This window comes from Eriocheir sinensis, chromosome 25 (genome assembly GCF_024679095.1).
Source record: "Eriocheir sinensis breed Jianghai 21 chromosome 25, ASM2467909v1, whole genome shotgun sequence".
Lineage (NCBI taxonomy): Eukaryota > Metazoa > Arthropoda > Malacostraca > Decapoda > Varunidae > Eriocheir > Eriocheir sinensis.
This window is the reverse complement of record NC_066533.1, coordinates 4,836,393-4,851,392: the sequence shown is the minus strand read 5'-3', so window position 1 is coordinate 4,851,392 and position 15,000 is coordinate 4,836,393. Positions and strand designations below refer to the sequence as shown.

Sequence of the window (15,000 nt, the reverse complement as noted above, 5' to 3'; positions counted from 1 at the left end):
CTGGACCATGGGGTCTGTGTGGTCTGATTTTCTATGTAAATCTATGTAAATCTCTCTCTCTCTCTCTCTCTCTCTCTCTCTCTCTCTCTCTCTCTCTCTCTCTCTCTCTCTCTCTCTCTCTCTCTCTCTCTAATACACCATCTTCCCTCTTCATATTCCTTATCTCCCTCTTCCTCTCGCTCTCAGTCTCCCTCTCCGTTGATACAATTTTACATCTTTCCGACTCGATTTCATGTCACACTTGTTCCCTCACTCCCCCTTCCTCCTCCCTCCTTCACTTCTTCCATCTGGCCTCCGTCACTCTCTTCCCTTCCCTTCCCTTCCGTTCCGTTCCCTTCCTTCCCTTCCCTTATCCTCTCTCCTTCCTTTCCGTTCGCTTTTCAACCTCCTCCCTCATTCCCTTCCTCTTCTTTCCTTTCCTTCCTCTACCATTCCCCTTTCTCCTTCCCCTCCCTTCCTTTACCTTTCCTTCCCTCTCCTCCCCTCCTTTTCTTTTTCCTCTCTTCTTTCCTTCCTTCCTTCAACTTGATTCCGTCCTTCCTTTCCATTCCCTTTCCCTTCCCTTCCCTTCCCTTCCACCTCTCTCCTTCCCTTTCTTCACCTTGTAGTCCTCCCTTCCCTTCCCTTCATTTCCTTCCCCTTCTCTTCCTCCCTTTTTCCCTCCTTCCTTTCCTTCCTCCTGACTTCTTCCCTACCTTTCCTTCCCTTCCCTTCCCGTCTTCCTCTCTCCTTCCCATCCTTCATCTTGTGTCAGTCCCTCCCTTCCCATCCTCCGTTCCGTTCCGTTCCCTTCCCAAATTCCTCCCCCATTCCCTTCCTCTTCTCTCCTTTCCTTCCTCTACCATTCCCTTTCTTTCTCCTTTCCTTTCCTTTCCTTTCCTTTCCCTTCCCTTCCCTTCCCTTCCCTTCCCTTCCCTTTCCCTTCCCTTCCCTTCCCTTCCCTTCCCTTCCCTTCCTTTCCCTTCCTTTCCTTTCCTTTCCTTTCCTTTCCTTTCCCTTCCCTTCCCTTCCCTTCCTTTCCTTTCCTTTCCTTTCCTTTCCTTTCCTTTCCTTTCCCTTTCCTTTCCCTTTCTTCCTTCCCTTCCCTTCCTTTCCTTTCCTTTCCTTTCCTTTCCTTTCCTTTCCTTCCCTTCCCTTCCCTACCCTTCCCTTCCCCTTCCCTTCCCTTCCCTTCCCTTCCCTTCCTCCTCTCTCCTTCCCTCTCTTCACCTTGTCGCCCTCCCAACCTTTTTTTTCCTTCCCTTCCCTTCCCTTCATTTACTTTGTCTCCGTCCCATCCTCCCTTCATGTCTTTCACCCTGCCTGTCACCTTGCCTCTTGCTCTATTCCTCCTCCTCCTCCTCCTCCCACTTCTATTACTACCACTACTTCGTTCACCTTGATTTTTTTCTCTCTCTCTCTCTCTCTCTAACTTTATTTTCTCCCTTTTTTTCCCTCCCTCTCCGTCTCCTTTTTTATCTCTCCATTCGCCGGTTGCTTCCCATCTTTCCTCCCTTCTTTCAACTTTCCTCAGTCATGTCTTTCCTCCAGGTCTCTCATTTCACAAATATATTTTTCTCTATTTTTTTTTTTCATTTTTATCCTTCCGGTCATTTTTCTCTTTGCTTTTCTTCTCTCTTATTCGTTGTCCTCGTCCTCTTCCTCTTCCTCCTCCTCCTCCTCCTCCGCCTCCTCTCTCTCTCTCTTCTCTCCATCTTTCCCTCTTTCCCTCCTTTCCTCTTCTCTCTTTTCTTCTCTCTCTCTCTCTCTCTCTCTCTCTCTCTCTCTCTCTCTCTCTCTCTCTCTCTCTCTCTCTCTCTCTCTCTCTCTCTCTCTCTCTCTCTCTCTCTCTCTCTCTCTCTCTCTCTCTCTCTCTCTGATTTAACTTTGCTTCTTCTCCTTTTCTTCATATTTCTTCTTCTTGCTCTTTTCTCTTTCTTGTTCTTCTCCTTCTCTAATTTCTTCCTTTTCTTGTTTTTGTTTTCTCGCGTTTTCTCTTTTCTTCACTTCATTTCTTTTCACTTCTCTTTTCCTCCTTTCCCTCTACTTCACCTCCCTCCTTTCCCCTTACTTTATCTCCCTCCTTTCCCTTCTCTTTCTCTCCCTCCTTTCCCTACCCTTTATCTCACCCCTTTCCCTCCCCTTCATATTTCTCTTCCCTTCTCTTGTTGTCTCTTTCACTCCTCTCCATCTCTCTCACTCCTTTCCTTATCCTTCATTTTATCTCTCTCCTCTCTTTCAGCTGTCTCCTTTCCCTACCCTTCATCTCTCCCCTTTCACCTGTACTTTACCTCACCTCTTCCTCTTCCTCTTCATCCCACGCCTTTTCACCGTCTTTCTCTCCCCTTTTCTCTCCACTTCATTTTATCCGTTTCCCTCCGTCATTCTCATGCCTTCTCTTCGACTCCTAATCCTTTCTCTCCTCTTTGTCTCCCTCCTTTCCATCATCTTTCTCTTACCTCTTCTCTCATCTTCGTTTCACTTCTTTCTCCTCTATACTTCGCTCTTTTCCTTTCCCGTTCATTTCATCCATTTCCTTTCCCTTCATGTTTTCTCTCCTCTTCGTCTCACGCATTCCCTCCGTCTCTTATTTATCTCTTCCCTTTCCATTTCCTTCATCTTTCGTTTTCTCTACATCACTTTCGCTGCTTTTCTTATACCTTATCTTTCTCTTCTTTCCTCTTCATTTCAACCCTTTCCTTTCGACCCTCTCACGCCTTCTCTCCCCTTTTCCCTCCCCATCCCCTCTCCGTCAACTCATCTCTTCCCTTCCTCTTCATCTCACGCCTCCGCCCGTCCTTCCCCAGGCCGCGCGCAGCAGTGACAGCCGCGTCTTCCTGCCCTCCGTGAGCCTTCGTTCCGCGGGCAAGTACAAGTGTGAGGTGTCGGCCGAGGCGCCCTCCTTCCACACGGACACCGGGGCGGGAAGACTGCTGGTGGTGTGTGAGTATGACGAGAGAGGGAGAGGAGGGGTGGGATTGAAGGGGGAAGGTTGGGGAGGGAGAGGAGCGAGAAAAAGGAAAGGAAGGGATGGAATGGGGCGGGAAGATTGCTAGTGCTGTACGTATAAAGGGAGAGGGGGGGAAGGAAGAGGGTGGGAAGGGAAGGGAAAGGAAGGAAAGGAGGGAGAGGATGGGGAGAGAAAAGGGTGAGATGAAGGGGAGGGAAAGGAACGAGAAGAAGGGAATGGAAAGAAAGGGATAGATAGGGGTGGGATTGAAGGGGGGAGAAGTTGGGGAGGGCAAGGAGCGAGATGAAGGAATGGAAGCGATGGAAAGGAAGGAATGGAATGGGGCGGGAAGATTGCTGGTGGTGTAAGTATGGAGAGGGGGAGAGGGGGGGGAGGAAGAGGATGGGAAGGGAAGGGGAAGGAAGGAAAGGAGGGAGAGGATGGAGAGAGAAAAGGGTGAGAGAAAGGGGATGGAAAAAAAGGGATAGATAGGAACGGAAAGGGAAGAGAAGGGTAATGTGTGAGTATGATGCAAGAGGAAGGGAGAGGAGGAAGGGTAAGGGAAGAGAAGTGAAGGGAAGGGAAGGAAAGTCAAGGAATGGAGAGAAAAGTCTGCTCGTGGTGTGTGAGTTGGAGGTAAAAAGAAGGGGGAGGGGGGAAGGGGAGGAAGGGAAGGGAAGGGAGGGGAAGGGAAGGGAAGGGAATGAAGGAAAGGAAGGAATGGAATGAAAAGGAAATGAAGGATAGAAATGGAAAGGGAAGGGAATGGTGATGTGTGAATTTGAGGCAAGAGGAAGGGGGAGGAAGGGAAGGCAAGGGATGGGAAGGGAAGGAAAGGGAAAAAAAGGGAAGGGAAGGGAAGGAATGGAGAGAGAAGGGTGGTGCGTAAGTATGAGGTGAAAGGGAGGAGGGAGAAGAGGAAAGGAAAGAAAAGGGAAGGGAATGAGAGGGAAGAGAAGGTGGTGTGTGTGTATGAGGCGAAAAGAGGAAAAGAAGGGGAAGGGAAGTGAAGGGAAGAGGAGGGGAGGGGAGGACATAGAAAGGGAGGGATAAGCAAGAGGAGGAAAAGGAAGGGAAAGAAAAGGGGAAGGGAAGAAAAGTGAAAGAAAGGAAATGGAAAGGAAGGGAAGGGGAAAGAAAGAGAAAGGAGAGGAAGGGAAGGGAAGCGAAAGGGAGGAAGGGAAGGAGCAGGAAGGGAAAGTATGAGGAGGGAAGAGAAGATTATGGAGGGGAGGGAAAGGAAGGGAAGGATGAGGAAAACACAGGAAGGGAAGGGAAAGGAAAGGGAAGGGAGAAATGATGATAAAAGGAAGTGAAGGGAAGGGAACGAGATAGGAGTAAAGGGAAGGAGAAGAAACGGGAAAGATAAAAGAAGAAGAAAGAGAAAGAAAGGGAAATGAGAAGACAGTTAGTGGTATGGGGAAAGGGAAGGGAGGGAAGGAAATGGAAGGGAAGGGAAGGAAAGGGAATGGAAGAGATGGGTAGGGGAGGATGGGAAAGAATAGGGATAGCGAGAGTGGAAGGGGAGATAAGTTAAGAAAGAAAGGAAGGTAAAGAAAGGAGGAGGAGGAGGAGGAAGGGAAGGAGATGATGAGGAGAGTTAGGGAAGGAGACAAAGAAGGAAAATGTTGAAGGAAGAATAGGAGGAAGGAAGGAAAGGGAAAGAAGAAGAAAGGAATGGGGGTGTGAAGGAAAGGAAGGAATGGGAACAGAGAGGAAGGAGGAAGGAAGGGAAGGGAATGAAAATGAAAATGAGGAGAAAGAGGGAAGATAGAGGGAAAGGAAAAGAGGAAGGGAGTGAAGGAGAGGAGAGATGAAAAGAAAAGATAAAAAAATAGGGATAGAAAAGAATGAAGAAGAAGAAGAAGAAGAAGAGGAAGAAGAAGAAGAAGAAGAAGAAGAAGAAGAAGAAGAGGAAGAAGAAGAAGAAGAAGAAGAAGAAGAAGAAGAAGAAGAAAAAGAAAAAGAAGAAGAAAAAGAAGAAGAAGAAAAAGCAGATGAAGATGAAAATGAAGAAGAAGAAGAAGAAGAAGAAAAAGAAGAAGAGGATGAAGAAGAAGAAAGCGGAAGAAGAAGAAGAAGAGGAAGCAGAGGCAGAAGATGAAGAAAAAAAAAGAAAAGAAAAGAAAAATGACGATAATGATGATGAGGGCAGAACGGAAAGTATCTGGGAGGGAGGGAGAGAAGAGGGAGGGAAGGGAGGGAGGGAGGAAGGGAGGAAAGATGTAATTAAGAGGGGGTGAGGAGGGCTAAAAGATGAGGGGGAAGGAGCGGAAGGAAGGATTGAGGGAGGGGGGGGGGGCAATGTGTGAGTGTATGCGTGAGGGAAGGAGGAAGGGGAGAAGGGAGGAAGGGAAAATAGGTAAGAGGAAGGGAAGGAAGGAGAGCAAAGGGAAGGGGAAAGAAGGAATAGAAGGGAAGAAAAGGGAGAAAGGGCAGGAGTGAGGAAAGGAGAGGAAGAGAAAAGGAGGAGAAAGGGAAAAAAAGAAGGTAGGAAGGATGCATGAAAGCGGGAAAGGAAAAGAAAGGGAAGAGGAGGAGGGATGAAAAAGAAGATAAAGGAAAGAGAAGGAAGATATGAAAGAAGGGAAGGAGAGGAAAGAGAAGAGGAGGAGAAATGGAGAAGAAGGGAGGGGAAGGGAGAAAGGGAAAAAGGGAGATAGGGTGATAATGAAAGAAGGGAAATAAGAAGAGGAGAAATGAAAGAAAAGGGAAGGGAAGGGAGAGAAGAAAAAGGGAGAAAGAGATAGGATGAAAATGAGAGAAGGAATTTAAGGAGAAGAAGAGGAATGGAAATGAAGGGAAGAGAGAGCCGGAAGAAGAGAGAGAAGGAGAAAAAGAGAGGATGAAGAATATGCAGGAGGGAGGAAAGAATGTGCTAAAGAATTAGAGGAGGGACATGGCAACAGAAAAACACGATTATTAAAGAAGTTAGGAAGAACGAGTGGGTGAGTGAGCGAGTGAGTGAGTGGGTGAGTGGGTGAGTGAGTGAGTGTGTGTGTGGGTGAGTGAGTGAGTGTGTGTGTGGGTGAGTGAGTGTGTGTGTGGGTGAGTGGGTGGGTGAGTGAGTGAGTAGGTAAGAGGGTGAGTGAGTGAGTGAGTGGGTGGGGTGGAGTGGGTGTGTGGGTGGTGGTGGTGGGTGTGGGTGGGTGAGTGAGGAGGTGGTGGTGGGTGGGAGGTGGTGGGTGAGTGGTGGGTGGGAGGTGAGTGAGGAGGTGGGTGGGTGGTGGTGGTGGGTGAGTGGGTGGGTGGTGGGTGGGTGAGTGGAGGTGGGTGGTGGGTGAGTGAGGTGAGTGGTGGTGGTGGGTGGTGGGTGAGTGGGTGGGTGGGTGGGTGGGTGGTGAGTGGTGGGTGGGAGTGAGTGGGGTGGGTGAGGAGTGAGTGGAGTGAGGTGGTGGGTGGTGGGGGAGGAGTGGGTGGGGTGGGTGGTGGGTGGTGGTGGGAGTGGGTGGAGGAGGTGGGTGGGTGAGTGAGTGGTGAGGTGAGGTGGGTGGTGGGTGAGTGGGTGGGGTGGAGGAGTGAGTGGTGGGGTGGGTGGGTGGTGGTGGGTGGGGTGGGTGGGGTGGAGGGTGGTGAGTGGGTGGTGGGGTGGGTGGTGGTGAGGGTGGGTGGGAGGTGGGTGAGTGAGTGGGTGGTGGTGGGTGGGAGGAGTGGGGTGGGTGGTGGTGAGTGGGTGGGTGGGAGTGGGTGGGTGGTGGGGTGGGTGGGGTGGGTGAGGGGTGAGTGGGGTGGGTGGAGGAGGTGGAGGTGGGTGGGTGAGTGGGGGTGGGGTGGTGGGTGGTGGAGGAGTGGTGGGGTGGTGGGTGAGTGGGGTGGTGGTGGGTGGGGTGGAGGTGGTGGTGAGTGAGGTGGAGGTGGGTGAGTGGTGAGTGGGTGGGTGAGTGGGTGAGGTGGGTGAGTGAGTGGGTGGTGGGGTGGGTGGTGAGTAGGTAAGGGGTGGGTGAGTGGAGTGAGTGGGTAAGTGGGTGGAGGTGGTGGGTGGGTGAGTGAGGTGGGTGGGTGGGAGGTGAGGAGTGAGTGGGTGGTGGTGGTGGTGAGTGAGTGAGTGGGTAAGTGGGTGGGTGAGTGAGTGAGTGGGTAAGTGGGTGGGTGAGTGAGTGAGTAGGTAAGTGGGTGAGTGAGTGAGTGAGTGAGTGAGTGGGTGAGTGAGTGAGTGAGTGGGTAAGTGGGTGGGTGAGTGAGTGAGTGGGTAAGTGGGTGAGTGAATGAGTGGGTGAGTGGGTACGTGGGTGAGTGAGTGAGTATATGAATGGAAGAGTGAGTGAGTGAGTGAGTGAGCAAGTGAGTGAAAAAAATACCAATATTAAAACCCTAAACTATTAAGAACTAGGGAACAAAAATATATAATAAATTAAAAACGATAATGATACTACTACTACTACTACTAATAATAATAATAATAATAATAATAATAATAATGATAATAATAATAATAATAATAATAATAATAATAATAATAATAATAATAATAATAATAATAATAATAACAACAACAACAGCAACAACAAAATTAGCAATGACAAGAACATAAATAACAATAACAACGAAAAATATAAGAAAAAGCACATAAAAAAAGAATTAAAAAGAAAAGGAAGAGAAGATGGAGACGTATGGAGAGAAGAAGAGAGAAAGAGAGAAAGAGAGGAGGAGGAGGAGGAGGAGAAGGAGGGAAACTGTCGGTGGTGGTGGCGGTGGTGGTAGTGGCGGTGGTGGTGGTGGTTAAATCTACACTCTACGGACCTGTCTTGCCGTGTTTCACTGCCTCACATTGAGACTGGCCATCCAGACTCGAGCTCCCGTCAACAGGAAATGAAGGAAATATTGATGATCGCGATGCTGATAACGGCGATAATGATAATGATAGTAGTAGTAGTAGTAGTAGTAGTAGTGGTAGTAGTAGTAGTAGTAGTAGTAGTAGTAGTAGTAGTAGTAGTAGTAGTAGTAAAATCATAATAAAATGTAATAATACTAATACTAATAGTGATAATAATAGCAACAACAACAACAATAATAATAATAATAATAATAATAATAATAATAATAATAATAATAATAATAATAATAATAATAATAATAATAATAATAATAATAACTGTGAATAAATAAGTAAAGAAAGAAAGAAAGAAACCCATTGCTAAGGCTGTTTGCTGTATAAAAGAGGAAAATGGAGGAAAGGAAGGAGGAGGAGAGGGAGGAGGAGGAGGAGGAGAAAAGAGGTTGTCATGTCGTGTGAGTACTGACATAGGGGCAGAGGAGGGAGGGAGGGAGGAGGGAGAGGAAAGATTTGAGGGAAGTAAAGTGGGAGGAAAGTTGGGGAGGAGAGGAGAGGGAGGGATGGAGGAGGAGAGGAAGGGGATGGGTGGTAGGGTATTAATAACAGACGCAGAAAAGGGAGAGAGGGAAAGAGAGAGAGAGAGAGAGAGAGAGGTGGTGCGGGGGGGGGGGGGGGAAATACGTGGGAGGGAAGGAATGTCTTATGTGAGTATTACTAAGGGAGGGAGGGAGGAAGGGAGGGAGGGATAGGGAGGAAAGAGAGACAAAGAAGGAGAGAGAGAGAGAGAGAGAGAGAGAGAGAGAGAGAGAGAGAGAGAGAGAGAGAGGAGAAAGTATAAAAGACATTATATAAGAGGAGAGGAAAGAAAAAAAAGAGGAAGAATCAAGGAGAAACGAGAGGGAGGAAGAGGGGAAGGAGGTGAGGCAGGATAAATGGATAAGAAGAGAGATAGGAGGAGGAGAGAGAGAGAGAGAGAGAGAGAGAGAGAGAGAGAGAGAGAGAGAGAGAGAGAGAGAGAGAGAGAGAGAGAGAGAGAGAGAGAGAGAGAGAGAGAGAAGGAAAAGTAGAGAAAACATCGAAAACCGAGTAAAAGAGGGAAAGAGAAGGGAGAGAGGGAGAGAGGGGGGGATGAATGAGAGGGGAGATAGGGAGAGATGGAGGGAGGGAGGGAGAGAGAGAGGGAGAGGGGGTGGGGTTATCATGGAGGAGGAAGAAATGAAGGGGGGAAGATGTGGAGGAGAGACGGAGGAGGGTGGAGGGAGAGGAGAGGAGAGGAAGGAGGTAGAAAAAAAGGTGAAGGGAGGAGGAGGAGGAGGAGGAGGAGGAGGAAGAGGAGGAGGAGGAGGAAGAGGAGGAGGAGGAGGAGGAGGAGGAGGAGGTAATAGTGGTGGTGTTAGAGTGGCGTGAGAGAGAGAGAGAGAGAGAGAGAGAGAGAGAGAGAGAGAGAGAGAGAGAGAGAGAGAGAGAGAGAGAGAGAGAGAGAGAGAGAGAGAGATTAATACAACTCACACAGTAATTAACTATAATTCTTTTGCTTCGCTTCATAACCAAAGCAAACATAAACGAATGAAAACAATGGTAAATAAAAGATGAGTGAATGAGTTAATAAAGGAATACATGAAGGAGTCAATACGTATAAAGGAATCAATATAAATGAACGCTAAATATAAATAAGTTGTTTGGAAGCGTTAACGAACCTATCTAAGGCTCGTATCGCCCATCTCCTCCTCCTCCTCCTTCCATCCCTGCCTTGAAAAATGAGCACTCAATCTCCTCTCTCTCTCTCTCTCTCCATTCCATTTCGTTTCTTCCTTCATCCTTCTCTCTCTTCCCTCCTCTTTGTTTTCATCTTCTTCCTCCTCTCCTCTTCCTCCTCCTCCTCCTCTTCCTCGCCCTCTTCTTTGTTTTCATCTTCTTCCTCCTCCTCTTCCTTCTCATTCTCCTCCACACTCTATTACTCCTCCCTCTTCTTTGTTTTCGTCCTCCTCCTCCTCCTCCTCCTCTTTGACTTGATTCTCATTTCTTTGTTTTTGTTTTCTTCTTCCTCCTCCTCCTACTTCTCCTTCTCACCCTCTTTTTCTTTGCTTTCGTCTTCCTCCTCCTTCTCCTCTTCCTCCTCCTCACCCTCTTTCTCTTTGTTTTCGTCTTCCTCCTCCTCCTCCTCCTCCTTCAATACTATACTTGAACGTCATCCTAATCTCCCAGCAGTCATCTCTCTCTCTCTCTCTCTCTCTCTCTCTCTCTCTCTCTCTCTCTCTCTCTCTCTCTCTCTCTCTCTCTCTCTCTCTCTCTCTCACTTTCCTCCCTTCCCGTTGCCTCCCCTCTGTTTCTCTCCCCTTCTTTTCTCTCCTCCCTGATACCTTTCTTTTTCTCTTCTTCCTTCACCTCCTCCTCCTCCTTCTCCCCTTCCTTTTTTTCTTCTTTTCTTCTTTACTTTTCTCTTATTAATCGTTTTCTTTCTCTCAATCTTTTTTTGTTCTTGTTCTACTTGTTCTTGTTCTTCTTTTCTTCTTCTTCTTCATCTTCTTTTTTTTCCTCTTCGTCTTCTTTTCTTTTCTTTTCTTTTTCTTCTTCCTCTTTCTCCTCCCTCATTCCCACTCCTTCCTTGGTAATACTTCCCCCTCTCTCATCCCTTCCTTCCCCCATCCCTTCCCCTTCACCCTACACCCCATCACCCCACCCCACCCCCATTAACACCTCCCCTTGCTCCCCTTCTATCACCCATTAAAAAGTACTCCACCAATATCAGTCTCTCCCCCTTCTTTTCCTCTTTCCCATTACCTATTAGAATACTCCACCATTCTTACCCTATTTCTGCTCTTCTTTTGCCATTAAATGATTCCCTTCCCATTATCCCATTACATTACTCATCCCCCCATTTCCTTCTTTCTCCATCACCCATTTAAACACGCACCCCCACCATTACCTTCTTCCCCTATTACCCATTTCAATACTCCCCTTACCCTTCCTTTCCCCAATGTAACACTCAATCCTCCCATCTCTTCCTTTCCCCATTTCGATAAACCCCCATCACTTTCCTTCCCCTATTACCCATTAAAATAGTACTCACCCCTTCCCTTACCTTCTCCTCCATAGTCCTCGCTCTCCTTCCCCTTCCTTCTCTTTGCTTTCGTCCTCTTCCTCCTCCTTCTCCTCCTTCTATACTCTATACTTGAACGACATCCTAATCTCCCAGCAGCCATCTCTCTCTCTCTCTCTCTCTCTCTCTCTCTCTCTCTCTCTCTCTCTCTCTCTCTCGCCACTTCCTTCCCTCATTACCCATCACAATACTCACCCCTTCCCTTCTTTCCTCATACTCACCCTTCTCCCTCTTTCCCCCCCCCCCTTCGCAGACGCCCCCCGCACCGGGCCGGCCATCACGGGGGTGCAGAGCCGGTACAAGGTGGGCGCCGCGGTACACGCCAACTGCACGTCGTCGCCCTCACAGCCCGCGGCCACCCTCACCTGGCTCATCAACGGCAGGGAGGTGAGGCAGGGGACGACAGGGAAGGGGGAGGAAGGGGGATGAGATAAGGGGGTGAGATAGGGGAGAGGGGAAGGGAGGTGAGGGAGGGAAAAGAGTTGGGGGAGTGACAAGGGGATGAGATATGGAGGTGAGGTAGAGGAGTGGCAGGGGAAGGGAGGGGAGGGGAAGGGAAGTGACAGGGTGGTGAGATATGGAGGTGAGGCAGGGGAAGTTGGTAAGTGACAGGGGGGGGGGATATAGAGGGGAGGCAGGGGTGCGGAAGGGGAGGGGAGGGAAGGTGGGGAGGTGACAGGGTGGGTGAGCTATGGAGGTGAGGCAAGGGCGTAAAACGGGAGGGGGTGAGGGAGTGAAAGGGGAGATGAGATAAGAGACAGGTGACGCTGAAGGGACGGGAGGTGAGGCAGGCGAGGGGGTGAAGAGCGACAGGGGCAATGAGGCTAGGGACAGCTTATATATTTAGGGGGCAGTGGAGCAGGTGAGGGACGGGAGGCAGGAGAGGGGGGAGGAGGCAGGACAGGAGGAAGGGAGGGGAGGGCATTAAAAAGTGACAAGGTGATGATACAAGGTAAAGGTGGGTGCATACGCTATTGCTGCGCGTGGCTGCGGTGCTCATCTCCGTACCGTTGTCCCTGTGAGCCTGTGGTGGTCAGGAACCGGCAAGAACACATTACCCCGGGACACAGGCCAATGTGAAGTCTGGGATTGCCACAGTTTACCTTCCCCAGGTTTCCCCAGGTATCCAATTATCGACCAGCCCGAAAGGGAGGATGAACACTTGGGTGAACTGCACGCCAACTGCCTCGGCCAGGATTCGAACACAGGCCTGCGAAGTCGTAGCTTGGCACGCTGACCACTGCTCCACGGAAGGCCTAGACAAGGAACAGAGTATAAAGACAGGGAGAGATGAGGCTGCGGAAAGGGGAGCTGAGGCAGGGGAGGCAGGGGTGAGACATGAGAAAGGGTGCTAAAGGAAGGGGGAGGTGAAGGCAGGGGTGATGGGGGATGTGAAGGATGTTTACTTTAGGGAGGTTAAGCAAGAGAACATAAGAACATAAGAGCAAGGAAGGAGCCAGGGTGCAGGTGGTGGGGTGAAGGGGTGAGGTAGGAGGGGAAGTATGGGACAGGGGATGGAGGTGAAGGGGTGATGCAGGCCAGGGTAAAGCCGATAAAGGGAGGGGGAGGTGATGGGGTGAAGGAGGGTGTGTATTATAGTATGTATTATATTATACTTTTTCTCTCTCTTGTTTTCCCCCCCTTTTCCTCCTCACCTTTCTCCCTTCTCTTTGCTATAGCAGTTTCTCTCTTCTCTCCTCTGATTAATTTTTTTATGTAGCGGTGTTTACTCGTATTCTCTCATCCATGTGGTCTTGATTCCCTGTTAAGCAGCTATACCTTCCCTTCTCGCTCCCTTTATCCCTCGACACCAAGGTCCTCATTATAAGACACTTTGGCTTCTCACATCAGCTATTTCTAAAGGTCAAAGAGGAGGTCAGTCAGGTTCTAATGAGTGTTTCTTTAGGTTCATGGTACAGAAGAAGGGTGAAAGTACCACCAGGAGCATAAAACTACTCTTGGAAATGCCCACAACTCCTACGAAAGCCTTGTCAGATATGTTTTCTTGGGCGACGAAATGTTTTATAATCTCGCTCCCTCTTCACCAGGCCACGCCATCGCATCTGAGGGTCCGGATACTTGGGTCTTTCATCCTTCACAGCTTTCTCTTAGCCAGCATTTCCTTCCCCTCCCCCTCTCTCTCTTATTTATCTGTCTCTCATCTCTGCTCCCCTCTTCCTTCTTCACCAGGCCGAGACATCATCCTTATAGTTAACTACACAACCAGTATCACCATCGAGGGTCTGCATAAAGCTATCTTCATTCCCTATAAGCAAACATCTTCCACTCTCTCGTTCTCTCATTCTAAACCCTCGTCAAAAATCAGCCCTAGACATCATCCTTGGTTCACTACGGCACCATCACCACCGCCAAGGGTCTGAAAACAGCTGTCTTTCTTCCCGTATAAGCAAGCATTATGTTCCCCTTTCCCTCTCTCTCATCCCTCGTCATCACCCTATTTTTCCTTTACCAGGCCGAGGCATCATCCTTGCTTCACTGCGCCGTCACCACCACCGCCGAGGGCCTACAAGCGGCTACCTACCTTCCCTGTATAAGCATGCAAGCAAATCCTCTCCCTCCCTCCCTTTCATCCCTCGTCACCACCCTCTCTTTCCTCCACCGGGCCGAGGCTTCATCCTTGGTTCACTACGCCGCCACCACCGCCAAGGGCCTACAAACAGCTACCTTAATTCTTCCACTCTCTCTCGCTCTCTCTCTCTCTCATCCACTGTCACCACCCTTCTGTCCTCTTCCACCAGGCCGAGGCATCATCCTTGGTTCACTACGCCGCCACCACCGCCAAGGGCCTACAAACAGCTACCTTAATTCTTCCACTCTTTCTCGCTCTCTCCCTCTCATCCCCCGTCACCATCCTTCTCTCCTCTTCCACCAGGCCGAGGCATCATCCTTGGTTCACTACGCCGCCACCAAAACCGCCAAGGGCCTGCACACAGCCGTCTTGGGTCTCCGCTTCCACACGGCCCCGTCACACTTCCGCTTCGGCGTGTTGAGGCTGCGCTGCGTGGCCACCGTCGCCTCGGAGCACCGCCGCCACAAGACCGTTTACGTGCGTCACGGGATACCACAGCAGGACAACAGCGGGGGAGGCTCGGCTGGTACTTGTGACGGTGAGTGAGTGGGTGTTTGTAATGGCGCTAAGGAATGGGTGGGAGGGCTCGTAATGGGGTAACATGAACGTGTTTGTAATAGTGTCAGAAATGGGTGTGGGTGGGCTCGTAAGGGTGTAATTGTGAGTATGTGCTTGTAGTGCTAAAACGGATGAGTGTGGGGTTTGTATAAGTAAGCGAGTACTTGTAATTCTGATAGGGCTGGGTGCAGAACTGTAGATAATGGGGTAATGGTGGATTTCTGCTTGTAAAGGTAACAGAATAGGTGTAGGTAAGGGTGTAGCCTAACGGTCAGTGTGAGTTTGTATAGGTAGCATAATGGGTCTGGGAGCTTGTATTAGTGTTATGGTGAGTGTGTGATTGAAATGGTCGTATGTATGGATGTGGGGGCCTGTAATGATGTAATGGTGTGTGTGCGTAATGGTAACAAGGGTGGGTGAGGATTATGGTGTAACAGTGAGTGTGTTTAATGGTAATAGGGATGAGTATGAGGCGAGTGTAATGATGAGCTTTGTGCTTCTAATGGTTATATGAATGGGTGTGGAAGATGTGGTTAATAGCGTGATGGTGAGTGAGTGGTCGTACTACAGACGCCTCTCTCATGATTAACGCGTGATCGAACTAGACTACTAATTTTGGAAGAAAACAATGCGTAACAAGAAAGCCAGCAAGTACCTTACTTTGCTCATTTCGCTCACATCTACACGAACCAAACCAATATTTTTTTTATAATCTTGGATTCTTGTGAGGAAAAATTGTTTGAATTATGGGTGATTCACTGTATGCGGCCTCCTCAAGAACTCAATTTGGGATAAAACAAAAGCTATTTCTACGATAATATGGAGGAATATGTGTGTGTGTGTGTGTGTGTGTGTGTGTGTGTGTGAGAGAGAGAGAGAGAGAGAGAGAGAGAGAGAGAGAGAGAGAGAGAGAGAGAGAGAGAGAGAGAGAGAGAGAGAGAGAGAGAGAGAGAGATGTATGTGTGTGTGTGTGTGTGTGTGTGTGCGCGCGCGCGCGCAGGGCAGGTGGGGTGGAAAAGGGTGAATAATGAATGAGTAGTGAAAGGGGT

The 15,000-nt window shown here is 49.1% G+C and overlaps 1 protein-coding gene across 2 annotated transcripts in view; it reads left to right on the top strand.

Annotated features, from left to right (window-relative positions):
* Window positions 1-15,000, top strand: part of LOC127003221 (cell adhesion molecule 1-like) — a 24,675-nt gene that overhangs the window by 4,229 nt on the left and 5,446 nt on the right. For both annotated transcript variants that reach the window (XM_050869601.1, XM_050869600.1), the window contains exons 4-6: window positions 2,787-2,922; window positions 11,057-11,190; window positions 13,697-13,931. In XM_050869601.1, coding sequence (XP_050725558.1) covers window positions 2,787-2,922; window positions 11,057-11,190; window positions 13,697-13,931 — 505 coding nt within the window. The remainder of the gene's footprint in view (window positions 1-2,786; window positions 2,923-11,056; window positions 11,191-13,696; window positions 13,932-15,000) is intronic.